At 37.5% G+C, this 22,336-nt stretch overlaps 1 protein-coding gene across 4 annotated transcripts in view; it reads right to left on the bottom strand.

The window, feature by feature from the left end:
- SMURF2 (SMAD specific E3 ubiquitin protein ligase 2) overlaps positions 1 to 22,336 on the bottom strand; it is a 126,510-nt gene that overhangs the window by 27,536 nt on the left and 76,638 nt on the right. For 2 of the 4 annotated variants that reach the window (XM_084984024.1, XM_084984025.1), the window contains exons 4-10: positions 20,088 to 20,201; positions 19,496 to 19,629; positions 17,060 to 17,125; positions 12,403 to 12,487; positions 10,317 to 10,400; positions 6,561 to 6,763; positions 3,608 to 3,692 (exon numbers count right to left, since the gene is read on the bottom strand). In XM_084984024.1, coding sequence (XP_084840150.1) covers positions 3,608 to 3,692; positions 6,561 to 6,609 — 134 coding nt within the window. In that variant the 5' untranslated portion in view covers positions 6,610 to 6,763; positions 10,317 to 10,400; positions 12,403 to 12,487; ... (1 more) ...; positions 19,496 to 19,629; positions 20,088 to 20,201. The remainder of the gene's footprint in view (positions 1 to 3,607; positions 3,693 to 6,560; positions 6,764 to 10,316; positions 10,401 to 12,402; positions 12,488 to 17,059; positions 17,126 to 19,495; positions 19,630 to 20,087; positions 20,202 to 22,336) is intronic. The other 2 variants (XM_021066753.2, XM_021066754.2) reach the window with 1 other exon arrangement.

Genomic DNA, 22,336 nt, shown 5'->3' with positions numbered 1-22,336 from the left:
AGCTAATGAAAGACGAGCCTGTTTAAGACACCTTAGGAAGAAGGCTCTAAGGTTTCCTGCTACGATAGAAGAAGCAGAGACTTTTAACAGACCAAGGACCATTGGCATTATCCTCGCGTTCTTAAAAACACTATTATACATGACAAAGATTTATAGGACCTTGAAGAATAAAATAAAAGCAAGTCTAATGTAAATTTAAACTGTAACCAATTATTATAATGGAAAATCTTATAAAAATTATGTTTTAAAAGTTAATCTAGAAAAAGATTTTTCATGAAATAATCTCTTCCTGGTCGTAGGGAAAACATAATGATGGGTACGGAAACAGTGATTTCTGACTTCTGCTTATAGGCGCCTTGGAGATTCTTCTGCCACGAACAGCTAAAGACGAGAAAGAACACACTATTTGAGACACTGCTAGCCTCAAAAGAGGCAAGGGGAAAAGTTCCAAGAATCCTCCTAAAATTTTTTTTAAGTGAATAGAGCTGGAGCTGGTACCTGAGTGGCAGGCAGAGTGGAGAGCTGCCAGAGGGGAGTGATTAATTGGGAAACTCAGCCTGAGGCCAGCCACAAAGCTGGAAAAGGAAACCTGGAAATTCCCCACTAAAAACTCAAAGGGAAGATGAAGGGATTCCAGGAAAACTTCCTGAATTCTCACTTTAGGTCCAAAGAACTCCAATTAAACTCTAACTCACAATCAAAGATCACCAATCACTTTAGAAAGGAAGTCATGACGACGGAGAGTCAGAAGAAATAAAACCACAGAAGTAGATCCCCAGGTACTGTCAGAGATCAAAGAGAATAGCTACAATATGTAACATTAAAAAAAAAAATAAAAGGGCGCAATTACAAATTACAAACGATTATTAAAAATGAATAGACAAAATTGTAAAACAACTTTCAGAAATGAAAAGCAATTATTACGATCGAAGAAAAATTCTTTTTATAGAATGCAGAATTTGATTTTATATCATTTTATTTACAATTTCATAAATTTATAGTCATACATGGGAGGGCTCTAAAGAATTGATGAAAAGCAGAAAACTGAAAGCACTCTTTGTGAAAGTGGAAAATGATTAAAAGAAAATGGAATGTTACACAGCCATAAAAAGTAATACAGATCAGTATTTAGTATGCAGTATAACAACAAAGCATTAATCATTATTTTATCTTATTTTTTTGGCCACACCCACAGCATGCAGAAGCCCCTGGGCCAGGAATCGAACCTGAAACACAGCAGTGACAATGGCAAGGGCAAGTCCTTAACTGCTAGGCCACCAGGGAACTCCTATTAATTTTTTTTGTTTGTTTTTGTTTTTGCTTTTTTTTAGGGCTGCAGCCATAACATATGAAAGTTCCCAGGTTAGGGAATTGGAAATACAGCTGCCAGCTTACACCACAGCTGAAGCAATGCAGGATCCGAGCCATGTCTTCGACCTATACCACAGCTCACAGCAAGTCCAGATCCTTAACCCACTGAGCGAGGCCAGGGATCGAACCCACAACCTCATGATTACTAGTCAGATTCATTTCCACTGAGCCACAACAGGAACTCCCTATTAATTGTTATTTAAAAAAAATAAAATAAAACATTCTAAAAGGGGACTTCTCAGATAATCTGTATCCTAGATATATTTAAATAAAGTTAGTTTTAAAGTATCCAAGTTACACTATTTTATAAATGTTTTTAAAAAGTGATTATTTTAATAGAATCTAAATATTTATAGTCTGCCTTGATAAAAGATCCCCCATACAAAAGACCTATTTACTAAAGGATCCCCCCAAACAAAAGACTTATTTGTATTTACTTATTTATTTAGTTTTATTATTTTATTTTTTGCCTTTTGTCCTTTTAGGGCCGCACCTACAGCATATGCAGATTCCCAGGATAGGGGTTTAATCGGAGCTGTTGCTGCCGGCCTACACCACAGCCACAGCGATGTCAGATTCGAGCATGTCTGCAACCTATACCACAGCTCATGGCAACACCAGATCCTTAACCCACTGAGCGAGGCCAGGGATTAAACGCACAACCTCATCATCCCTAGTCGGATTGTTTCCACTGCGCCACAACAGGAACTCCAGGACTAATTTTTAAGATAACCATTTGGAGCAGAGAGACTAAAGGAAAGAAATATAATCCAGAGCATTATTTCATAAGGTCATTATTCAACAGTCAACATGAAATATTTTTAAGTCTTTATAGAAAGTCTTTATTCATTAATGAAAAACTGACACTGTTTCATTAGGAATAAGAATATATTAGCAACAGGGGTGCCAAAATCTTTCTCAATTTCAACTTCTCTCTCTTTTTTTTTTTTTTTTTGGCCTTTTTTTTTTGCTATTTCTTGGGCCGCTCCTGCGGCATATGGAGATTCCCAGGCTAGGGGTTGAATCGGAGCTGTAGCCACTGGCCTACGCCAGAGCCACAGCAACGCGGGATCCGAGTCGCGTCTGCAACCTACACCACAGCTTACGGCAACGCCGGATCGTTAACCCACTGAGCAAGGGCAGGCACCGAACCCGCAACCTCATGGTTCCTAGTCGGATTCGTTAACCACTGTGCCATAATGGGAACTCCTCAATTTCAACTTCTGATGCTAAATGACATTCTTCTCTTTTTTTTCCCCTGTGGCAGGGCCAGGAATCAAACTGGTACCTCCACAGAGACAAGCCAGATCTTAACCCGCCATGCCACAGGAGAACCCCTACATACTACTCACTGAACAGGCATCTCAAGATCAACTTTCGCCCAACTACGAATCATTTAGTTTAAAAAAATTTTTTTCTTTGTATTTCTTTCCAATGATTTTAAATTATTTTATAGAAAGGTTCACTATAGACCTTCAATTTGATAAATAGAATCCAAAAACACTAGTTTTCATAATATATTTAACAAAACTATTATGTCTAAAAGTTAGGCACTTGGATTTTTTTTCAGTAAGCGTATTAACACAACAAAAATTTCCTATTACTTTTTAAAAATCAACATCTTATATCATAAAGACAGAAATGGCAACCTTTATATAATAATTAATGGTAATACATTTCCTTGGCTGCCACCCTTAAAAGATTCTAATTAAGCTCTATCACAAAGTAAAACATTCTTTTTCTTTTTTTTGTCTTTTGTCTTTTTAGGGCTGCACCTGCAGCATATGGAGGTTCCCAGGCTAGAGCCTAATCGGAGCTATAGCTGCCGGCCTACACCACAGCCACAGCAACGCCAGATCCAAGCCATGCCTACAACCTACACCATAGCTCATGGCAACGCCGGATCCCTGCCCCAGTGAGCAAGGCCAGGGATCAAACCCCCATCCTCATGGATACTAGTTGGATTCATTTCTGCTGAGCCACAATGGGAACTCCCTTTCTGCAATTTTTTTTAACGGTGAGAGAAATGGGGGGGGGTGTCACTGGAGGGTATGGCATTGGGACAGGATTGCAGAGCAGGTAGGACTACTAAATATGAAACTGAAAAGATGATCAGAAAGAGCCAAACTTTTACACAAACTATTTGAAGAAGCTAAAGATTAAATAAACAAACACAGAAACATATTAGATAAAATGGATATTCAACGGTATGAAGGGTATTAGAATATGTTCTTACCTAGGCACTCTTGGATCATGCCATGTGCTCACACCAGTCTGAGTATGTAAAAAATACACCTGACCTTGTTGAGTTGTCCTCTGTTCTGTAAAATTAAGAAACACTAATAATAAAAATATATTCAGAAGCAAGTCAAAAACAGTGATAGACACTAGGATATTTTATCAAAAGGTTAATTCTCCAAATTTCCAATCTATTAAATTACAAAAGAACTGCTTTACAAAATCATTTGTTCAGAACTCAGAACACATTTCCTCCTGGAAACAATCTTATAAACTGTGTGAGGGTCAGAGGCCAGCTATCTAAAAGCCATCCACACTTACGATGTGGCTCAAATATTAAACAGGTTGCAATGGAAAATAGAAAATGAGATGGTCGCAGTACCAATGATAAATGAAACGAAGAAATTATATTTGTCTTAAATATGAAGCCTAAGGGGAACAGAAGGGCTCAGAGAATTTGGCCAACTTTGGGGAGATACTCAGTGGATGTGCAGAAACTTTCAACGAGTTTGCAGGCTGATAATGCCTTTCATTTTTAAAATTTTTATTTATTTTTGGCTGCAGCATGCAGCAACTTGATGTGAGATCTCAGTTCCCAGACCAGGAATTGAACCTGGTCTGGAGTGGTGAAAAGCACTGAGTCCTAACACCAACCAGATTACCAAAGAACTCTAGGTAATAGTTTTTTAATTATGCCTAATTTTGTATCAAAACTTATGCTTTTTGCTTTTTTCTTTCTTGAGAGAAATGTATTCTCGAGACTACATTTGGACTCAAAGAGAAGCAAAAAAGATATGATACAATGAAACATACTATAACCAAAAAAGGCATATTAATCAAGCTACAAAGAGGAAGACTACAGAGTGTGCTTATTGGGCAGAAAAAAGTCAAAGGTAAAATTAAGACAAAGCATTTGGGAAGAGAGTTAGCCAAGGCAAAGAAAAGAAATTGTGCAAGGGTTTCTTCAATGGTGGTTTTTAGTCTTTATTTACATCTTCAAGCAATAAAACCACTTCAAAAAAAATCTGGGAGTTCCCGTCGTGGTGCAGTGGTTAACGAATCCGACTAGGAACCATGAGGTTGCGGGTTCGGTCCCTGCCCTTGCTCAGTGGGTTAACGATCCGGCGTTGCCGTGAGCTGCGGTGTAGGTCGCAGACGCGGCTCGGATCCCGCGTTGCTGTGGCTCTGGCGTAGGCCGGCAGCTACAGCTCCAATTGGACCCCTAGCCTGGGAACCTCCATATGCCGCGGGAGCGGCCCAAGAAAGAGCAAAAAGACAAAAAACAAACAAACAAACAAAATAAAATTTAAAAAAAAATCTGAGGAAAAATTCCAATATTTACTAGTATAAATTTTATTTATAAACCTACAATAAAAACCAATTTAAACTTTAAAAAAAAATTTTTTTTTGGTCTCTTTTTGCCTTCTTCTAGGGCCGCACCCACGGCACATGGAGGTTCCCAGACCAGGGGTCCAATCGGAGCTGTAGCCGCCAGCCTACGCCAGAGCCACAGCAACTCGGGATCCGAGCCTTGTCTGCTCGGGCAATGCCAGATCCTTAACCCACTGAGCAAGGCCAGGGATCGAACCCACAACCCCATGGTTCCTAGTCGGATTCGTTGACCACTGAGCCACGTCGGGAACTCCTAATTTAAACTTCTAAAATTATAAATATAAAAATGCTTAAAACTGGTTCTAGATAGCAACTGCAGTCATTTCAGCCTTGGTACCCACTTTACTCCTGTTTTGGTTGTGTAAAATTTTCTTTTAAAAGCCAAACCATACAAATATTATACAAGTATAATCACTCCATTGCAAACTGCTTGTCTTATAATCTCAATTAAAGAGAAATGGTAGGAGATAACTTTATTCTAAGGTCTGAATATTAATTATTCACAGCTAAATTTGACTAATTTTAGCTTCACATGAAATTTCACTTATTTCTTGCAACAAATCTGCATGATTGATACTATTATTTTCCCCATCTTATAGAAGATAAAATTGAGGCTCAGAGAGCTTAAATAATGTGTTTGGCATCATACAATTAATATGTGGCAAAGCCAGGTTATAAACCCAGGTCTGTCTGTATCCCAAGCTAATATGCTAATCACCGTGCTTTAAGTAAGCCTGTGTGGCCTAGTACAATGAATGGGAAAAACTTTTTTAATTAAAGAGTTAAATACTTTAAAAAATACTGTAAATATAGAATACAAGTTAGACCAGGCATTCCCAAAGTTGGTCACTAGGTGTCACCATCAGCCCAGAATAGTTGATCTACAAAGAAAGGGCAAGGATGTAACTTGGTTAAGCTTTTAGCAAGAAAGAGGACAGTTGAGTCCATACCATCAACAAGAGTTCACAAATTGTCATTAATTTAGAAAGGTCTGCATTCAACTAAGAGAAGATTCATCTCATCTTTTACACGAAATTCTAAAATTTAGGAAGTTATCTATAATAATTTTACAGAAACACAGTAGTGACTAAAAAATTTACAATAACCCACTTGGATAACCCCAAATTATAGACAATACAAATATCATATATAAATACCATGAGAAATATGCTTTCAAAATTATTTCTAAATATGTATGTCTAGAAGATTACATTACAGGTCTGACTTCAGATTGCCGTTATCAAGAACAATAAATGCCATCTTACTTTATACACTGCCTATTTACAAAGCAGTCTCAACATTGTTGCATTTGCTCTTCCTTGTGATAAGGAGAGGTATCATTCACCTCATTTCATTATAACTAAGCAAAAAGGCTGAGGTTAAACAACTATCCCAAGGTCAAACTGCTGTAAGACTTTTCAAAGTTGTGGGGCGTATTTACATTTATTTTCATGCAGAATCCCTAAACCAGATTATTAACTTCTTTAAAAGTTGACTTTCTGGCTTTCTTAACAAGCTGAAATCAATAATCACACTTGGTTCTTCCTCTGTTGTCATACCATAGCCTTCTGGTAGGTCTGGAGGAGTATGTAAATGTGTCCTGCTCATGTAATTTCTATGTCGTTGTGACCTGACTCTCCTCTCCGCCAGTCTCGGATCTGAAGACTGTCCACATGTTGCACCGTTTGTTCCACTAATTGGAGTATTCTCATCAACAAAGCAGCTAAGAGGTCTGCCAGGACTAGAATATTCAGATGCCGGTCTATTGAACAAATAACAAGGAAAAAAAAGTCACTCAACTCAGATATCAAAAGTAGAGTTCTATAGAAAATGCATATACTGCATTTTCTTACAAAACTTGTAAGAAAATGGAATGATTAATACAAAGATAATAATAACTTCAAGAATTCTATATAAAAGCAAACCTGAAGCCCTGAAGCACCAAAGAAACCCAAGTGACAAGCAGATTGTTAATTATATATTCAAATCATTTTACACTGATTTAAACCACAGTTTATATGAAATCCACATGCATCTGTAGATGTATTAGCTCAGAAAGCCCTACATGACTTAGCTACAGCCTACCTCAGACCTGCGACCTGTGAGCTCATCATCCTCTCACCACCTGTGCCACACTGACATGCTTCCTGTTCCTTAAGGCTGCGCGGGTCATTCTATCTTTAGTGCTGGAAAGTACCTCTTCCTTCTACCTAGAATGATTTTTTTCCTCCTAATTTCCCTAGACCAGACTACTTTTTGTCATTCAAATCACAGCTTAAGCTTAAATATTGCCTCTAAGTGGTCCTTCTTGACCTTCAAATCTAAAGTAGCCACCCAGGCATTTGACCGAACATCACCTTACTTCCTTGGTATAGCAACTATTTGTTATTTTTCTCATTGCATCCTTGGTTTTATCTGTCTTCACCCACTAGAAAATTTACTGAGAGAAGAGAGTCTGTGTAGTTTTGTTTCCCACCGTATACATGCCCCTGCACTTAGAATAGTGTTTGACATATATTTAAGAGTAGTTCTAAATACTGAATGAATAAAGGAAAGAAGAGAATCTCTTCAAAGAGCTTCCAGTCTCTTTCAGGTCATCCAAACTAAGAGGTAATGAAGAGTTAGTATTTAAGCTAACATTTACAACACATCTTATACATGCAGAATGTTAAATGAGTTGGAAATGGACATCACCAAAACGCTGACAAATGAACACATTTATTTACACTCAGATATGATAAAAATAGGTCTCTGACTTTAACATAATCCTTGGCAGTTTAATACCAGAAATCAAAACTCAAAAAAGCATTTCTTATTTTTATTTTTTTTTCCGTTTTAGAGCTGCACCTTCAGCATATGGAAGTTCTCAGGCTAGGGGTCAAATCAGAGCTGCAGCTGCCAGCCTATGCCACAGCCATCTGCGACCTACATCATAGCTTGCAGCAACACTGAATCCTTAACCCACTGAGCGAGGCCAGGGATCGAACCCACGTCTTCTTGGATACAAGTCAGGTTCTTAACCTGCTGAGCCACAAAAGGAACTCCTCAAATAAGCATTTATTTAAATGGCAACATAAGATAAGCTTCTATATGAGAATTGTAACAAAGGAAACTTTTTGATTCAATGAGTTAAGGAATTTATTTCCAATAAATAAAAGTAGGCTTAGCTATTGAGAAGTATTTGATAGTCTGTGTCTGGTGCCAGTCCTGCTCAGGGGGAAAAAAAGTAAAGGAAGCAAAAAAAAGAAAACCAAAAAAACCCCAAAAAAACCCCAAACCAAACCAAACAACCCAAAACACTAAGTAGAGGTGGCAAATAAACTTTTCTTTATAATTAAAAAATGGGGGGGGGGGCTTTGAGTTAGGATCTGTGTTGTCACTGCAGTGACATGGGGATCGATCCCTGTCCCAGGAACTTTCACATTCCTCAAGCATGGCCAATAAATAAATAAATAAACAAATACACAAGGACATTAAGCAACTTATCCTATTCATTTGCAATTACTTAAAAAAATTTCCTTGGGAGTTCCCGTCGTGGTGCAGTGGTTAACGAATCCGACTAGGAACCATGAGGTTGCGGGTTCGGTCCCTGCCCTTGCTCAGTGGGTTAACGATCCGGCGTTGCCGTGAGCTGTGGTGTAGGTTGCAGACGCGGCTCGGATCCCGCGTTGCTGTGGCTCTGGCATAGGCCGGTGGCTACAGCTCCGATTCGACCCCTAGCCTGGGAACCTCCATATGCCGCGGGAGCGGCCCAAGAAATAGCAAAAAGACAAAAAAAAAAAAAAAAAAAAAAAAAATTTCCTTGAAGTTTCTAAAAATTACCTTGCATCCCCATGTCTTTACACATTACGCTCCAGGAAGGCCTTTCTGCCCCATTCATTATTATAGCCCAAAGGCTGAGCATGGTGCCTGATACATAACAATTTGGTGAACTGAATTATAGATGTTATCACTACTCTGAACATTTTTATCACATTCCCCTTACTTGGCTAAATTCTAATATTCTTCATGATTTAGTTCAGAGATTCCCTCCTTGAGAGTTTTCCTTTGCAAGTTCTACCATCCCCTTACCCCTCTCCCCACCCACTCTAAGTTAGGTGCCCTTCCGTATGGTCTCAGAGCATCTAGTACTTATCTTGGTCACAGACCTCACTGGACACAATAGAATATAATCACCCCCCAACATGACTGAATAAATGGAGATCCTGTACACACATTCTGTTACAGCCTTTCAATAATGGACTCAAAAAAACTTGAGTCCTAGAAAATAAGACGACTTCTAAATTTATTCATCTAACTCATTTATTACATATTTATTGAATACAAGAGTTCCCACAGTGGCTCAGAGAAAAAAATCTGACTAGCATTCATGAGGAGGCAGGTTCAATCCCTGATCTCGCTCAGTGAGTTAAGGATCTGGCCTTCTTTTAAGTTGTGGTGTAGGTCGCAGATGCGGCTCGGATCTCAAGTTGCTGTGGTTGTAGCATAAGCTGGCAGCTACAGCTCTAATTCAACCCTAGCCTGGGAACCTCCATAAGTCACCGGTGTGGCCTTAAAAAAAAAAAAAAAAAAAAAAAAAAGTGTATATACACACACACACACACATATACATACACATATACCTATATATTAAGTATCACCACAGGCCCTGGAGTTACAGTAACAAGATGACCTGCTAAGCAATCCTTATTAAAAATTACTTTCGGGAGTTCTCATGGCTCAAGGGGAATGAATCCAACTGGTATCCATGAGGATGCAGGTTCGATCCCTGGCCCCACTCAGGGGGTTAAGGACCTGGGAGTTGCCATGAGCTGTGGCACCGACGCACTCGGATCTCCTGTTGCTGTGGCTGTGGTGTAGGCCAGCAGAGGCAGCTACAGCTCTGATCTGACCCCTAGCCTGGGAACTTTCATATGCCCCACATGCGGCCCTAAAAAGCAAGGAAAAAAATTAAAGGAGTTCCCACTGTGGTGCAACAGGATCAGCAGTGTCTCTGCAGCACTAGGACACAGATTCCATCTCTGGCCTGGCACAGTGAGTTAAAGGATCTGGCATTGCCACTGCTGTGGCACAGATTGCAACTGCAGCTCGGATCTGATCCCTGGCCTGAGAAGTCCATGTACCGTGGCTTGGCCAAAAAAGAAAAAAAAAATTACTTTTTAAAAATAACAGTGGTATTTGCTCTAAGATCTATCAATCTAGAGCAGTTTAAACCAAGAAAGGAAATCTGGGAAAGCTGATAGATAAACAGAAAGGGATGACTTCAGGAGGGCGAACAGCATAGACCACGGGAAGATACCTGTACATATTCTTACCGTGTCGGGCGTTCCCATTGTGTCGTCCTCGTTATGTGGTTTAGGTACTGGATTCTTCCAGAGGCAGTTCGCCTTTCTTCCCAGCTTAAATAAAAATAACGAGAGATAAAGTAGCAACAGGAAGCCTGGCTTTAGTGCAAACCAGGAAGAGATTTGCTATTATGCATCAGAAATGACAAACTGAAAAAGCAATACACAGAATACAGGAATTGTTAAAACTTATTTTACAACTGTACAATATATCTTCTGGAATTCTGAAGCTTCTAAAATATTTATACTTAAGTATGACTAATATCTTCCATCAGCCAAACTGAAAATTTCTCAATGTGTCAACAAGCCTCAGTTAAATTATACTAATTTCTCCAGAATTTAGTTGGGGGAAAAGACCACATTAAAAAAAAAAAAATTAGACATAATTTTTTAAATTAAATTTAACTAGAAAAATATATAAAAGCTTTCTAAAGCACTTAGTCTACCCAAACTAATTTTTCTCATCTTCATATTTTCATTTTCTCTTACACACTTTCTACTAAAAACTATGGATTTTTTTAAAAAAATCAAGTATAGTTGACACATTATATTAGTTTCAGGTACACAAATAGTGGTTCAACATTTGTACACACTACAAAATGATCACTACAACAAGTCTAGAAACCATCTGTTACCATATGAAGCTACTACAATACTGACTCTATTCCCTATGTTGTACATTATATTTCCAAGACTTATTTATTCTGCAACTTAAAAGTTTGTACCTCTTAATCCCCTTCACATATTTCATCCATTTCCCCACCTCTCTCCTCTGGCAAACCAATAGTTTGTTCTTTGTATCTATGATTCTGTTTTTGTTTTGTTTGTTCATTTGCATTATTTTTCAGATTCTACATAAGTAACATTTATTGAGTTGTATGTGTCTGTTACAAGTGTTTTGTATCATTTATCATTACATACATATATATATCATTACATGATATACATATCATTTAATTCTCATAAAGTGATTCTAGAATTAGATACCCAGATTCCAATCTTTATTCTTATGCTTACTAGTTTTATGAGTTAATCAGTTTATTTGACTTCTATAAGTTTTATCTTATATTTATAAAAGAGGATGATACCTACATAGTACATGTGCCATGGGTAGTTAATGAGGTTTAAATGAAATCATTCATGTAAAGCACTGAGCACACTGTCTCACATATAGTAAGTGCTTAATAAATAATTAGCTACTGTTACTACTACTGCTTCTATTATTATTATCCTCATCCATTTTATGGACTTAAAAAACTGAGACTCAGGGAGTTCCCGTCGTGGCGGCATGGTTAACGAATCCGACTAGGAACCATGAGGTCGCGGGTTCGGTCCCCGCCCTTGCTCAGTGGGTTAACGATCCGGCGTTGCCGTGAGCTGTGGTGTAGGTTGCAGATGCGGCTCGGATCCCATGTTGCTGTAGCTCTGGCGTAGGCCGGCAGCTACAGCTCCGATTCGACCCCTAGCCTGGGAACCTCCATATGCCGTGGGAGCGGCCCAAGAAATAGCAAAAAGACCAAAAAAAAAAAAAAAAGAGTCAGAGAAGTTAAGTATTTTTCCTAAGGCCACATAGAAATGGCAGGGCTGAAACACAAATTTCACCTGTGATTCCAAAGCTTAGGCTTTTTAGCACTGCTTCCTGTCTTTGTTTGAGAATAGTTCTGAAACCTCACTGATTTTAACTTGCAAAGTATTTTTAATTAACTTCCATGAGGTATAGTTTACATACAATAAATTATATCCATTTAAAGTGTATAATGGGTTGAGTTTTGATTTTAAAAAGTTTTTCTTTTAAATATACACTATTTACAGGAAATTTATATTTGTTAAGAAGTTTGATTTGACTCAAGACTCTTAAAAAAAATATGTAACATATCTAATTCATGGCTTATTTTATAAATTCACTATGACAAGATCCCTCACTAATAATTTCCTAAGTACAAGGAAAACCTAGATTCTGAAATTAACAAATTTCTAAAATATACAAAAAACACCAACTTATCTTTTATTATTTTAAGGATATCATCTACATATTCCTCTAGTGATTTTAGCTTACCCATCTGGTAAATCATTATCAAACAAACGACTGCAGTCCACAACTTGTCCTCCTGTGCCTATCCGGTCTCTGGACTGAAGACTTACTATCAAAGAACAAAAACAAACTAAGAATCACAGAACTAGAAATAATTACTGCAATTTAAAAGATTTATCTTTAAGAGACATCTGGCTGGAGTTCCCATTGTGGCACAGTGGTTAACAAATCCGACTAGGAACCATGAGGTTGCGGGTTCGGTCCCCGCCCTTGCTCAGTGGGTTAAGGATCTGGCGTTGCCGTGAGCTGTGGTGTGGGTCTCAGCCTCGGCTTGGATCCCATGTTGCTGTGGCTGTGGTGTAGGCCGGTGGCTACAGCTCTGATTAGACCCCTAGCCTGGGAGCCTCCATATGCCATGGGAGCGGCTCTCAAGAAAAGGCAAAAAGACACACACACACACACACAAAAAAGATATCTGGCTTAGCTTACTTTAATATTTTAGATTGAACTCTAGTTTCCACTCAATTCTGCAATTTCTTTGTTAATGAGATTTTTTTCCCTTTAAGGTTTTCTACATTTTATCATATTCATGGAGGAGAGTCTTTTTTCCCATTGTAATGGTGCAATGGAAGGCCATTACTGCACTTAAGAAGAGGCGTAACACAAGAAAAGGTACATTTATGTACAGAGGAATTTGAAAAGTTCATATTAATTTAGGCTTAATTCTTTTTTTTTTTTTTTTTTTTTTTTTTTGGTCTTTTTACCATTTCTTGGGCCACAGCAACGGGGGAGCCGAGCCGCACCTGCAATCCACACCACAGCTCATGGCAATGCCGGATCCTTAATCCATTGAGCAAGGCCAGGGATCAAACCCACAATCTCATGGTTCCCAGTCAGATTCATTAACCACTGCGTCACGATGGGAACTCCAAATTTAGGTTTAATTCTTGACCCATTTAAACACACACACACACACATGATTCTAGCAATAAGGAAATATTTTGATTTCACAAGTCACAACAGAACATGAGGCGTTCCCATTGTGGCTCAGCAGCTAAGAACCTGACATAGTGTCCGTGAGGACGTGGGTTCAATCCCTGGCCTTGCTCAGTGGGTTAAGGATCTGTTGTTGCCACAAGCTTCGGCACAGGTTGCAGATGTGGCTCAGATCTGGGGTTGCCATGGCGGTGGCGTAGGCCAGCAGCTACCGCTCTGATTTGACCCCTAATCCAGGAACTTCCATGTACCACAGGGTGCGGCTGTTAAAAAACAAACAAACAACAGTACATGATCATCCAGTATAGTATAAAACAACCACTATAAACTTGGAAGCAAGAGATATGAGCTCTAGGCTGGGCTCTACTAACTAGTTTATTTAGCACTGTTGTCTTCACATTCCTGACGTTTAGATAATCTCAACCTGAATAATGAGGAAATTAGGCTAAATGATATGCCTGAAGTCTTTTCTTGATCTGTTTTTGACAACTCTCCCAAAAGAGGTACAGGCAAACTTGACTATAACCCAACTTTTTAAGGAATTCATAGGTTACTATATAAAGCACGACATCTTAAAACCCTTCATTCTAGTAAGGGTCTCAAAATTCTGAAGTCTTCTAGCTCTGTGAATAATTCGAAAAATCATGAAGTTTACCACATCGCTCTTTTATGTAAGTTCCAGCCATAGGAGACAACATTAGCAAACTCCTCAGTGAATGTAAATAAAACGTTAGGGTGAAATTAGACCAGCAAACTGTGCTACGCAGTTTTTATACAGAAAAGCTAAGTGAAATGCTAATCAAAATATAATCACAGCAGAAACAATGTATTTTCTCATTAACTTTGTTTAGAATAATATTAAGATTCAAAGCTAAAGGATTTCATGAACATTAATGTACATCTCCAGACTGTATCACAAAACATCTAAACAATTTTTAGGTGAGATTGTACTTCTAAACAGCCTAATTCTAGCAATATATGAGTCACAGAAATGTTATTCAGAGCACTGTTCATAGTTTTAAAACATCAGAAACAAGGTAAACATCCAATAAGGGAATGGTTCAATTATTTATTTGCTTAACATGCACCAATATTAAAAATGCTATAGAAATGTATCCACAGATTTAAGAAAGAAAAAAAAAAAGAAAAGAAATTGTAAGATTAAAACACAGCTTATTTAAAAATCTGCAAGGTACAATCTCATTTTAAAAACAGGGGGAGTTCCCGTCACGTCGCAATGGAAACAAATCCGACTAGGAACCATGAGGTTGTGGGTTTAATCCCTGGCCTCGCTCAGTGGGTTAAGGATCCAGCGTTGCCGTGAGCTGAGGGGTAGGTCACAGACGTGGCTCGACCTGGCATTGCTGTGGCTCTGGCGTAAGCCGGCAACAACAGTTCTGATTAGACCCCTAGCCTGGGAACCTCTATATGTCCCAGGTGAGGCCCCCAAAAAGACAAAAGACAAAAACAAAAACAAAGAAGGTATACATGAGGGTAATGACAATGGTGGCACATTATAGGTGCTCCTTAAGTTCTCTGTCTACATTTTATTTTATAATTATAAAAAACAAGAAAAACATCAAAAGAGATGGAAAGAACTGAGTAACAATTTTAAACAGAAAAGGTTTGCAACTCTTGAATTAATCATCTCAAATTGGGAGTTTTTTTTCTAAGGTAATCTAAAAAAAAAAAGCTAAATGTACAAAAATGTTTTCAAGTTTTGGTGTTACAATAGCAAAACAACTTAAATCACTGGACTTAAAGTTATAATTCGTCCTTTAAAAAGCATTAATTATAAATACTAATAATGGTTACAGGAACTGAAAAAGATAAAATAAAAAAATTTATGTTCACTGTAATTAAAATCAAAAATATACATATACATATATATGAAACTATTAGAAAGGGACATATGCATATTTTAAGTTAGTGTTCTAGTGTTCTTTTCTCCATTTCCCAAAAGGTATTATATGCATATATTTACGATTATCTATAAAGTTCTAATTCAGCAATAACAAGTTGTTATTAAATGTCAGAACTAGACAGAACTGCAGGATCATAAAGCATAATGTTTGCGTCTGGGCCACCAACTGCAGGATCATAAAGCAGTTGGTATTATGAATACCAAATTCACAGAGCTTTAAATTTCATGCACACACGCACACTTTAATTTCTTTTTTTATGTAGCCTACTCCAGTAAGTATATTTCTAACCACTGACAATGGGGGGGGGGGTCTTTTTTTTTTTTTTGCCATGTCTGTAGCATGTGGAAGTTCCCAGGCCAGGGAAAGAACCTGTGCCACAGCAGCAACCCGGGTTGCAGCAGTGACAATGCCAAATCCTTAACCTACTATGCCAGAAGGAAAACCCCAAGTCTGCTATTTTTATAAGTGCAAATTCACACCCAGTAAAACTATTTTGTTACTACTGAACATTAATTGGCAAACATTACACAACACAGCAAATCAATAAAGTAGGAACAATTATATTTAAAAGTTTTATATGTCAAAATTTATTTTTGATTTTTTAATACCCTTTTCAATCTAAGAATGACAGGAATTATGAATAATGCTGTACTGTTAATATTTCCCTGTGATAACCACAATAAGGCTTTTGTTATGATGCTGTGCTACTCTGGCAACTCCTGAACTATGAACCCAATTCACTGCCTTGTAAAATTAAGTCCTTCAAATACAACTAAAACTTCTCTGATAGTTTCATATAATGTAATCATTCTAAATTCTGCTCTATAATAAAATAGTAAGATTCAAACTGCATTTTTCTTCAAGAAGCTTCGAAGGAGCCCACTTCAGTTGTCCTACCACTCTAGGTATCAAATTTCAATCTAGCAATTCTTAAGTCTCAGAAATTTTATAAAAGAAGTCAATTTAAGATAGCCCCACTAACCCACTAAGTATTTTGTAAGTAAGGTAACAATTTTCTCCTTTCTTCAGTCAGTGATATTCCACCATTCTTCATTCTACTTTTTTCAACTAAAAAAAAAGCTCCAATTAGACCCCTAGCCTGGGAACCTGCATATGCCACGGGTGTGGCCCTATAAAGACAAAAAAGACCAATATATATATATATATATATTACATTAAAACTATAAAGCATTAATAAACAAAGAGTTCAATAGAATATTCTCTTCTTACTCAAAAAAGTTTGAGAATTACTTTCAGAAAAATTTAATACTTCTTTCTCAGTGCCCTACTGTTTCTGTATACTTCAAATGAATTCCCTTCTAAAGGATCAACAGTTCTTCATATTAGGAGCCTATACTTTTTACATCATATAGTTGTTGTTTTTTTTGTTGTTGTTGTTTTTTCAGGCCGTACACAAGGCATATGGAAGTTCTCAGGCTAGGGGTCTAATCGGAGCTACAGCTGCCAGCCTATGCCATATCAACACGGAATACGGAATCCACGCCGCATCTGTGACCTCACGACAATGCAGGATCCTTATCCCACTGCTGCACCACAAGGGGAACTCCTTTTTTTTTGCTTTTTTTAAAAATTAAGTTGGCCTGGATTCTGGATCCACTATTCAAATAATTGTGCATAACTCCTTTATTACATGCCAATACAATGAGGCTATAGTTATTGTACTTTGATTTAAAAGGTATTCAGAGTTTAGGTCAGCTTAAAGAAGCCAAAATTCACATAACTTTAAATTCCACACTTACCTACTATCTGTCCTCTAACTGTATCATTGTCATTTGGCCCAAGTTTGCATAGATCCAACCTCTGATCTATTTCAAATCAACAACAACAAAAAGGCAATTAAAAAAAATTAGCTGGTATTAGCAATTCTAACATCTACAGACTGACAGTAAATTTCTACAATCCATTAGAAATCAGACCAATCATTTAAAGAATTGTTTTAATGATGAAACAAATATTTAAAATGCTCTAACTGCATACATAGTTAGTATAAATGTCTCAACAAAAGTTTTGACAAATTCAGATTTCAAAAATTCTAAGACAATGGTGCCAACATGCAGTTATTTTCTCTCCAAAGATTTCAGAACACTTTAGTCTAAGTCTTGGCTTGCCACTTAATAGTTGTCGTTCTCAAGCAATTTATCCCCCAAGTCTTGATTTTCTAATGTCTAACTGTATTACTTACCTCACATTAAATTATTTATGTAAACTGTGATATAATACTAGCCTGGCCAGTTGTAGTAAGGAACAATGTCACCCACTGCATGCTGATTTTACTTTGCTCATAGAGTTTATAATTGAATTCTTTTATAGCTGTATGCCATCTGTCTACTTAAATAAATTATGAATTGATAAAAGGAGGAGACCATATCTTAGCCCTTGCATTCTACACTCAAACCCACAGGTGTTTGAAAAATTAAATGCTACTATACATCAAAAAGGTTATATAAATTACTGCAATGAAACATTCACAAGCAATAGAAAGAAAAATCTATACCACATCTGGCTATCCAGCCACAAATAGACATTTTTCCCTTTGCAAAATAAAGGGACACTACTAAGACAGCGGCATAGTGGACCTGTGCAGAACAATCCCTCTTCTGTTCAGTCCTTCTGATGTGTCCTACTCCCTTTGCCAACAGGCCTTTGCTCTTGTTTCTCAGAGGACAGGATTTATGCTTATTTACCTTTATATCATCAAAGTTTAGAATAGCACCTGGCATGTTTAAGTTCCAATAAACGTTAGCTAAACTGAACCAGAAATAAAGTCATACGTGTGGACTTGTAAGTTTTCAGTTTGCCTGCTGCATTGCGTTAGAATAAAAAAATGGTTTGTTTTCATACGCCAGACCTTTTCCAATCCCGTCTTCTATCTCCTACTGTTCACCCTGTTAACCCAGAAATTTAAGAAATTCTCAGGTGCCCTTAAATTCCCTTCAGAATTTCTAGCTCAATTTTGTCCTTTTTAACAGTAATATTTTTATAACTAGGCTATGGTATCATTCTACATTAAAATGGGATCATTTCTTAATGTATCTAACATTTAAAGCTAAATTTATTTTTCTTTATTAATTTCCTTAGCTAGATTCTATGTGAATTTTTGCTTAGAATAGGCATCTGGGCTAAAATCCCATGACAACAGCTAGATTTGTGTGTTGTGTGTGTGTGTGTGTGTGTGTGTGTATACGTGTGTATATGTATATATGTGTACATATATGTGTGTGTATATATATATGTAAAATAATTCTGTAGAAAAAGCAAAAAAAATTCTATTGAAAAAGATATTTCCAGAGTTCCCACTGTGGTACAGTGGGTTAAGATCCGGCATTGTCTCCGTGGCAGCACAGGCCTGATCCTCTGCCAAGAACATCTGGGGTTGAGAGGTGGGTGGGGTTAAGGATCCAGTGCTGATGAAACTGTGGCATGGGTCACAGCTGCGGCTCAGATTAGATCCCTGGCCCAGGAACTTCCATATGCCACGGGTGTGGCCAAAAAGGTATTTCCATCTACGCTCCATGGAAAAGATGTTTTGTCACTTCATTACATGAGTTACATATCTGCTAATAAGTGAACTTGTCAATGTGAACTTGTCAATCTAAAACAGATATCATTTCTAATGTCTCGATCTTGGTCTCATCTTCTAATTGACCAGTTTGACAAAAAATTAAGCTATAGTTAAGTTGATAATACAGCTATCTTTCACTCAAAATAATGTCTTACTTTTAGAACCTTTAATTTTTCAAAGCAGTTGTATGCATATTTTTATTTGCTAAGAATTCCTCCCTTAAACACTCCCATCACCTAAGTAAAACTCAACTTTATCTCGAAAATCCACTAAAACCAGAGAAGAGTGCTAAGAAAAGAAAAAAAAAAAGGAATACATACTTTGACACCTTTCTTTTTACTCTTCTAGAAACCAATCATTTCTTGGCACTTATTCACTGGAAACTAGCTATCAGCTCTGATTCTGTTCTAGGCTTCACATATTTAAACTGTTTCATTCTTTTTAAAAAGTCAACAAAATAAATTCAGACCAGGACTTTTTACCAATGTTTCACACATACATAGGAAGTTAAGTTTTTGGACCCCTGCCTATCAAAAAATACCTATACGTGTGTGTGTGTGTGTGTATTTAAATATGTGTATTTAAACTTTTTAAAGCACTAGTATGTACTCACAACCAGTGTCCTTGAGGCGGTTGATGGCATTGGAAAGAAGACGAACACAACCAAGAAATCCAGCACCTTGCTTTTTATGGATCTTCTTGTGATTCCATACACTGATCGTAACTGAATCAGACTTTCCAATATACCTAAAAAAACCCAAATTACGGCATGAATAACTTGGCAAATATGAGTAGTGTAAATTTTCTTTTGTTTCTATAGTCTAAAATCACAGGTGTTTTAGAGTATGGCTAGACTCTGCAAAGTATGTTTCGAATTCAATCTATCCACAGAACTGAAATTAAATTTCTTTAAAAACTCAAAAGTAAAATCCACAAAGAATTTTTAATATATTTATCATATTTGTCACTCTCAGACTGAGTAACAATTTTGTTCATAAAAATACTACTTTTTACGATTTTAATAGCTAGTGCCAAATAACCCTATGGAAGTTGATGATTTTTTCTTTCCAAAAATAAAAATCTTAGAACTTTTATCACCGTCACATTTTAAATACATTTCAATGGCATGACCTACTACCTCAGCCAATGCTCAGTTCATTTTCAAGGGGCATTGTCAAGGCTGACAGACCAAAAATCTGACATACCTGTTATGTTTTAAAATGCTGTAGAACAAAAGCTGATTGTAACGCTTTTCCCCTGCTTCTTTCCTGTATGCAGGCCTTGAGCGAGCAGGACTCTTGCAGGTTTCACTTCACTGCCTGCAGACAAGCAGAGCAGGGAAAAGCGTTACTATACTTGTCTGTGCATATACCTGCAAGTATGTAGAGCTCTACCACAGCCAATTGTTAACATGGTGTCATCCCATGCAAAAATATAATAAAATAATTATATCAATAGAACCCTAAATATATTTCAATGACTCTACGAGGTCAAATTTTTGGTCCAGCAACCTTGACCTTAAAGTGTCATTCAGTAAAGCAATAATATTATAAAACTTCACCTGATATATTAAAAAAAATAAATAAACCTAGACCACTTAAAATTTAAATGAGTAACATGGAAGGCACACTTGAGGCCCTGGATCCTGCTATGTTAAAGCATGCCTACCTTCCTAGACTTTTAATTATGCAAGCTAATGATTTTTAAAAATTAAGTCAACTCGAGTTTCATTTCTACTGCTGCAAATAAAAATATGAACTAAAATATCTTTCAGTAATGCATGTTATCGATTTTCAAACAGATTTAAACAAACCTAACTTGGCAAGTCTGTGCTCCATGATATGTCAAAATTCTAGAATCACAATCAAGTATTAAACAGCTAAATTACCCCAATCCAAATATTAAGAAAAAAAATGGCACTAAATCAGTTTTCCAAGTGGTAAGCCTGACATACAGGTATGCTAAAAGAGTGATTGCCTGAGGCCTTACAGCAGCCTACCCACCAAATCACTGTTAAACATCCGGTTAGGAGGTTGAATGTCAAAGCCCAGACAGACCTTGGGAACATACACTGAAAATAGGGGAGCTTTTGCTGTGTGAATGATTGTGTGACAGTGTCTCACCTCCCCGCCAAATGGACTTTATATCAAAATACACTTCTATTGTATCAAGCCACTGAAAATTCGGGGTTTTCTATCATTTCAGTTAGCCTGTCTTAACAGCACAAGGGACAAAACATAAAGGGCGCTGTCAGTCGTGGTATGAACTCTGGCTTTTACTCTAAGATAGGAAGCCAGTGGGGGATGTGGAACAGAAGAGTAACAAGATCTGAAAAACCTTTTAACCGGATCATTATAGAGACTGTGTTGAGAAGGACTAGAGCAGCAGCAGCAAAGTAGGAAAGCAAGGACTCTAAGGTGGAGGTCCACAGGAAAACCACAGCCCGTGAGCCAAATACAGCAAGCACAGGGTATAGTACAGTTTCGTTTGTTTCATTTTTTTCCAAGGATAAAAAAAAATTGGGGGAGGAGGGAGTTCCCTGGTGGCCTAGTGGTTAGGTCTCAGTGCTTTCACCACTGTGGCTTGGGTCTAATCCCTGGTCTGGGAATTGGGATCCTACATCAAGCCTCTGCACACTGTGGCCAAAAAAGAATTTAAGTTTTAAGGCCATATTAGAAATACTTAGAATGCCTATATATCTCCATATACATTACCACTCTTCTAATATAAAGTTATCATTTTCTATTTGCCCGCGTCTTTCATAATGTTGGAACTAGTTTCCTTGCCATTCTTGGCTCCCTCTAAGCCATTCTTCACATTATAGCCAAAGTGTCCCTTCCTGAATATAATAAATCTGATTAACAGCACTTCCCCACTTAAAAGCCCTTCATTCCTCCCCATTGCTTTTAAGAGCATATTCAAACTTACTAAGAGACTTGCAAGCACCTTCATGAGCTGGCTCCTGCTTGCCTCTCTCATGGCCTGTCTTTCACTACACTCCCTTTACCTTACATGAACTTACCAAATGCTGCCTCTCTGAAATGTTTTCAGAATCATGTTCTCTTTTACCTCTGGGTCTTCACAAAGACTGCTTCTGCTTAGAGCCTTCTCACCTTCTCCTTCCTCAAGTTAACTCCTACTTAAGGTCTAAGTGCTACTTTTTCTAGGATGCTCTTCCCAACTCCTACATCTGTATAAAGAAGTTCTATCTATTTCCATGGCACCCATATTCTTATCACCCTGTTTATAATTTCCTATATACTTTATTCAGCACATAACTATAAGTTCAGAGGACTAGTCTTGTTCATTGTTGTAGCTGGGTCTTTGGCTGAATTTAGATCTACTGAAGCTAAAAGAAATGGCTTTAAACAATTTGATTAAGAACTCAAGGAGCTCCTGTTGTGGCTCAGTGGGAACGAATCCAACTAGCATCCATGAGGATGCGGGTTTGATC

The sequence above is a fragment of the Sus scrofa genome, chromosome 12, assembly GCF_054392235.1.
Source record: "Sus scrofa isolate SSC_HxYL_T2T_F1_AM1 chromosome 12, Sscrofa_HxYL_maternal_Yorkshire_Landrace_v2.0, whole genome shotgun sequence".
Taxonomy (NCBI): domain Eukaryota; kingdom Metazoa; phylum Chordata; class Mammalia; order Artiodactyla; family Suidae; genus Sus; species Sus scrofa.
Note: the sequence above shows the minus strand (reverse complement) of the source record. Positions and strands in the feature narration are given on the sequence as shown.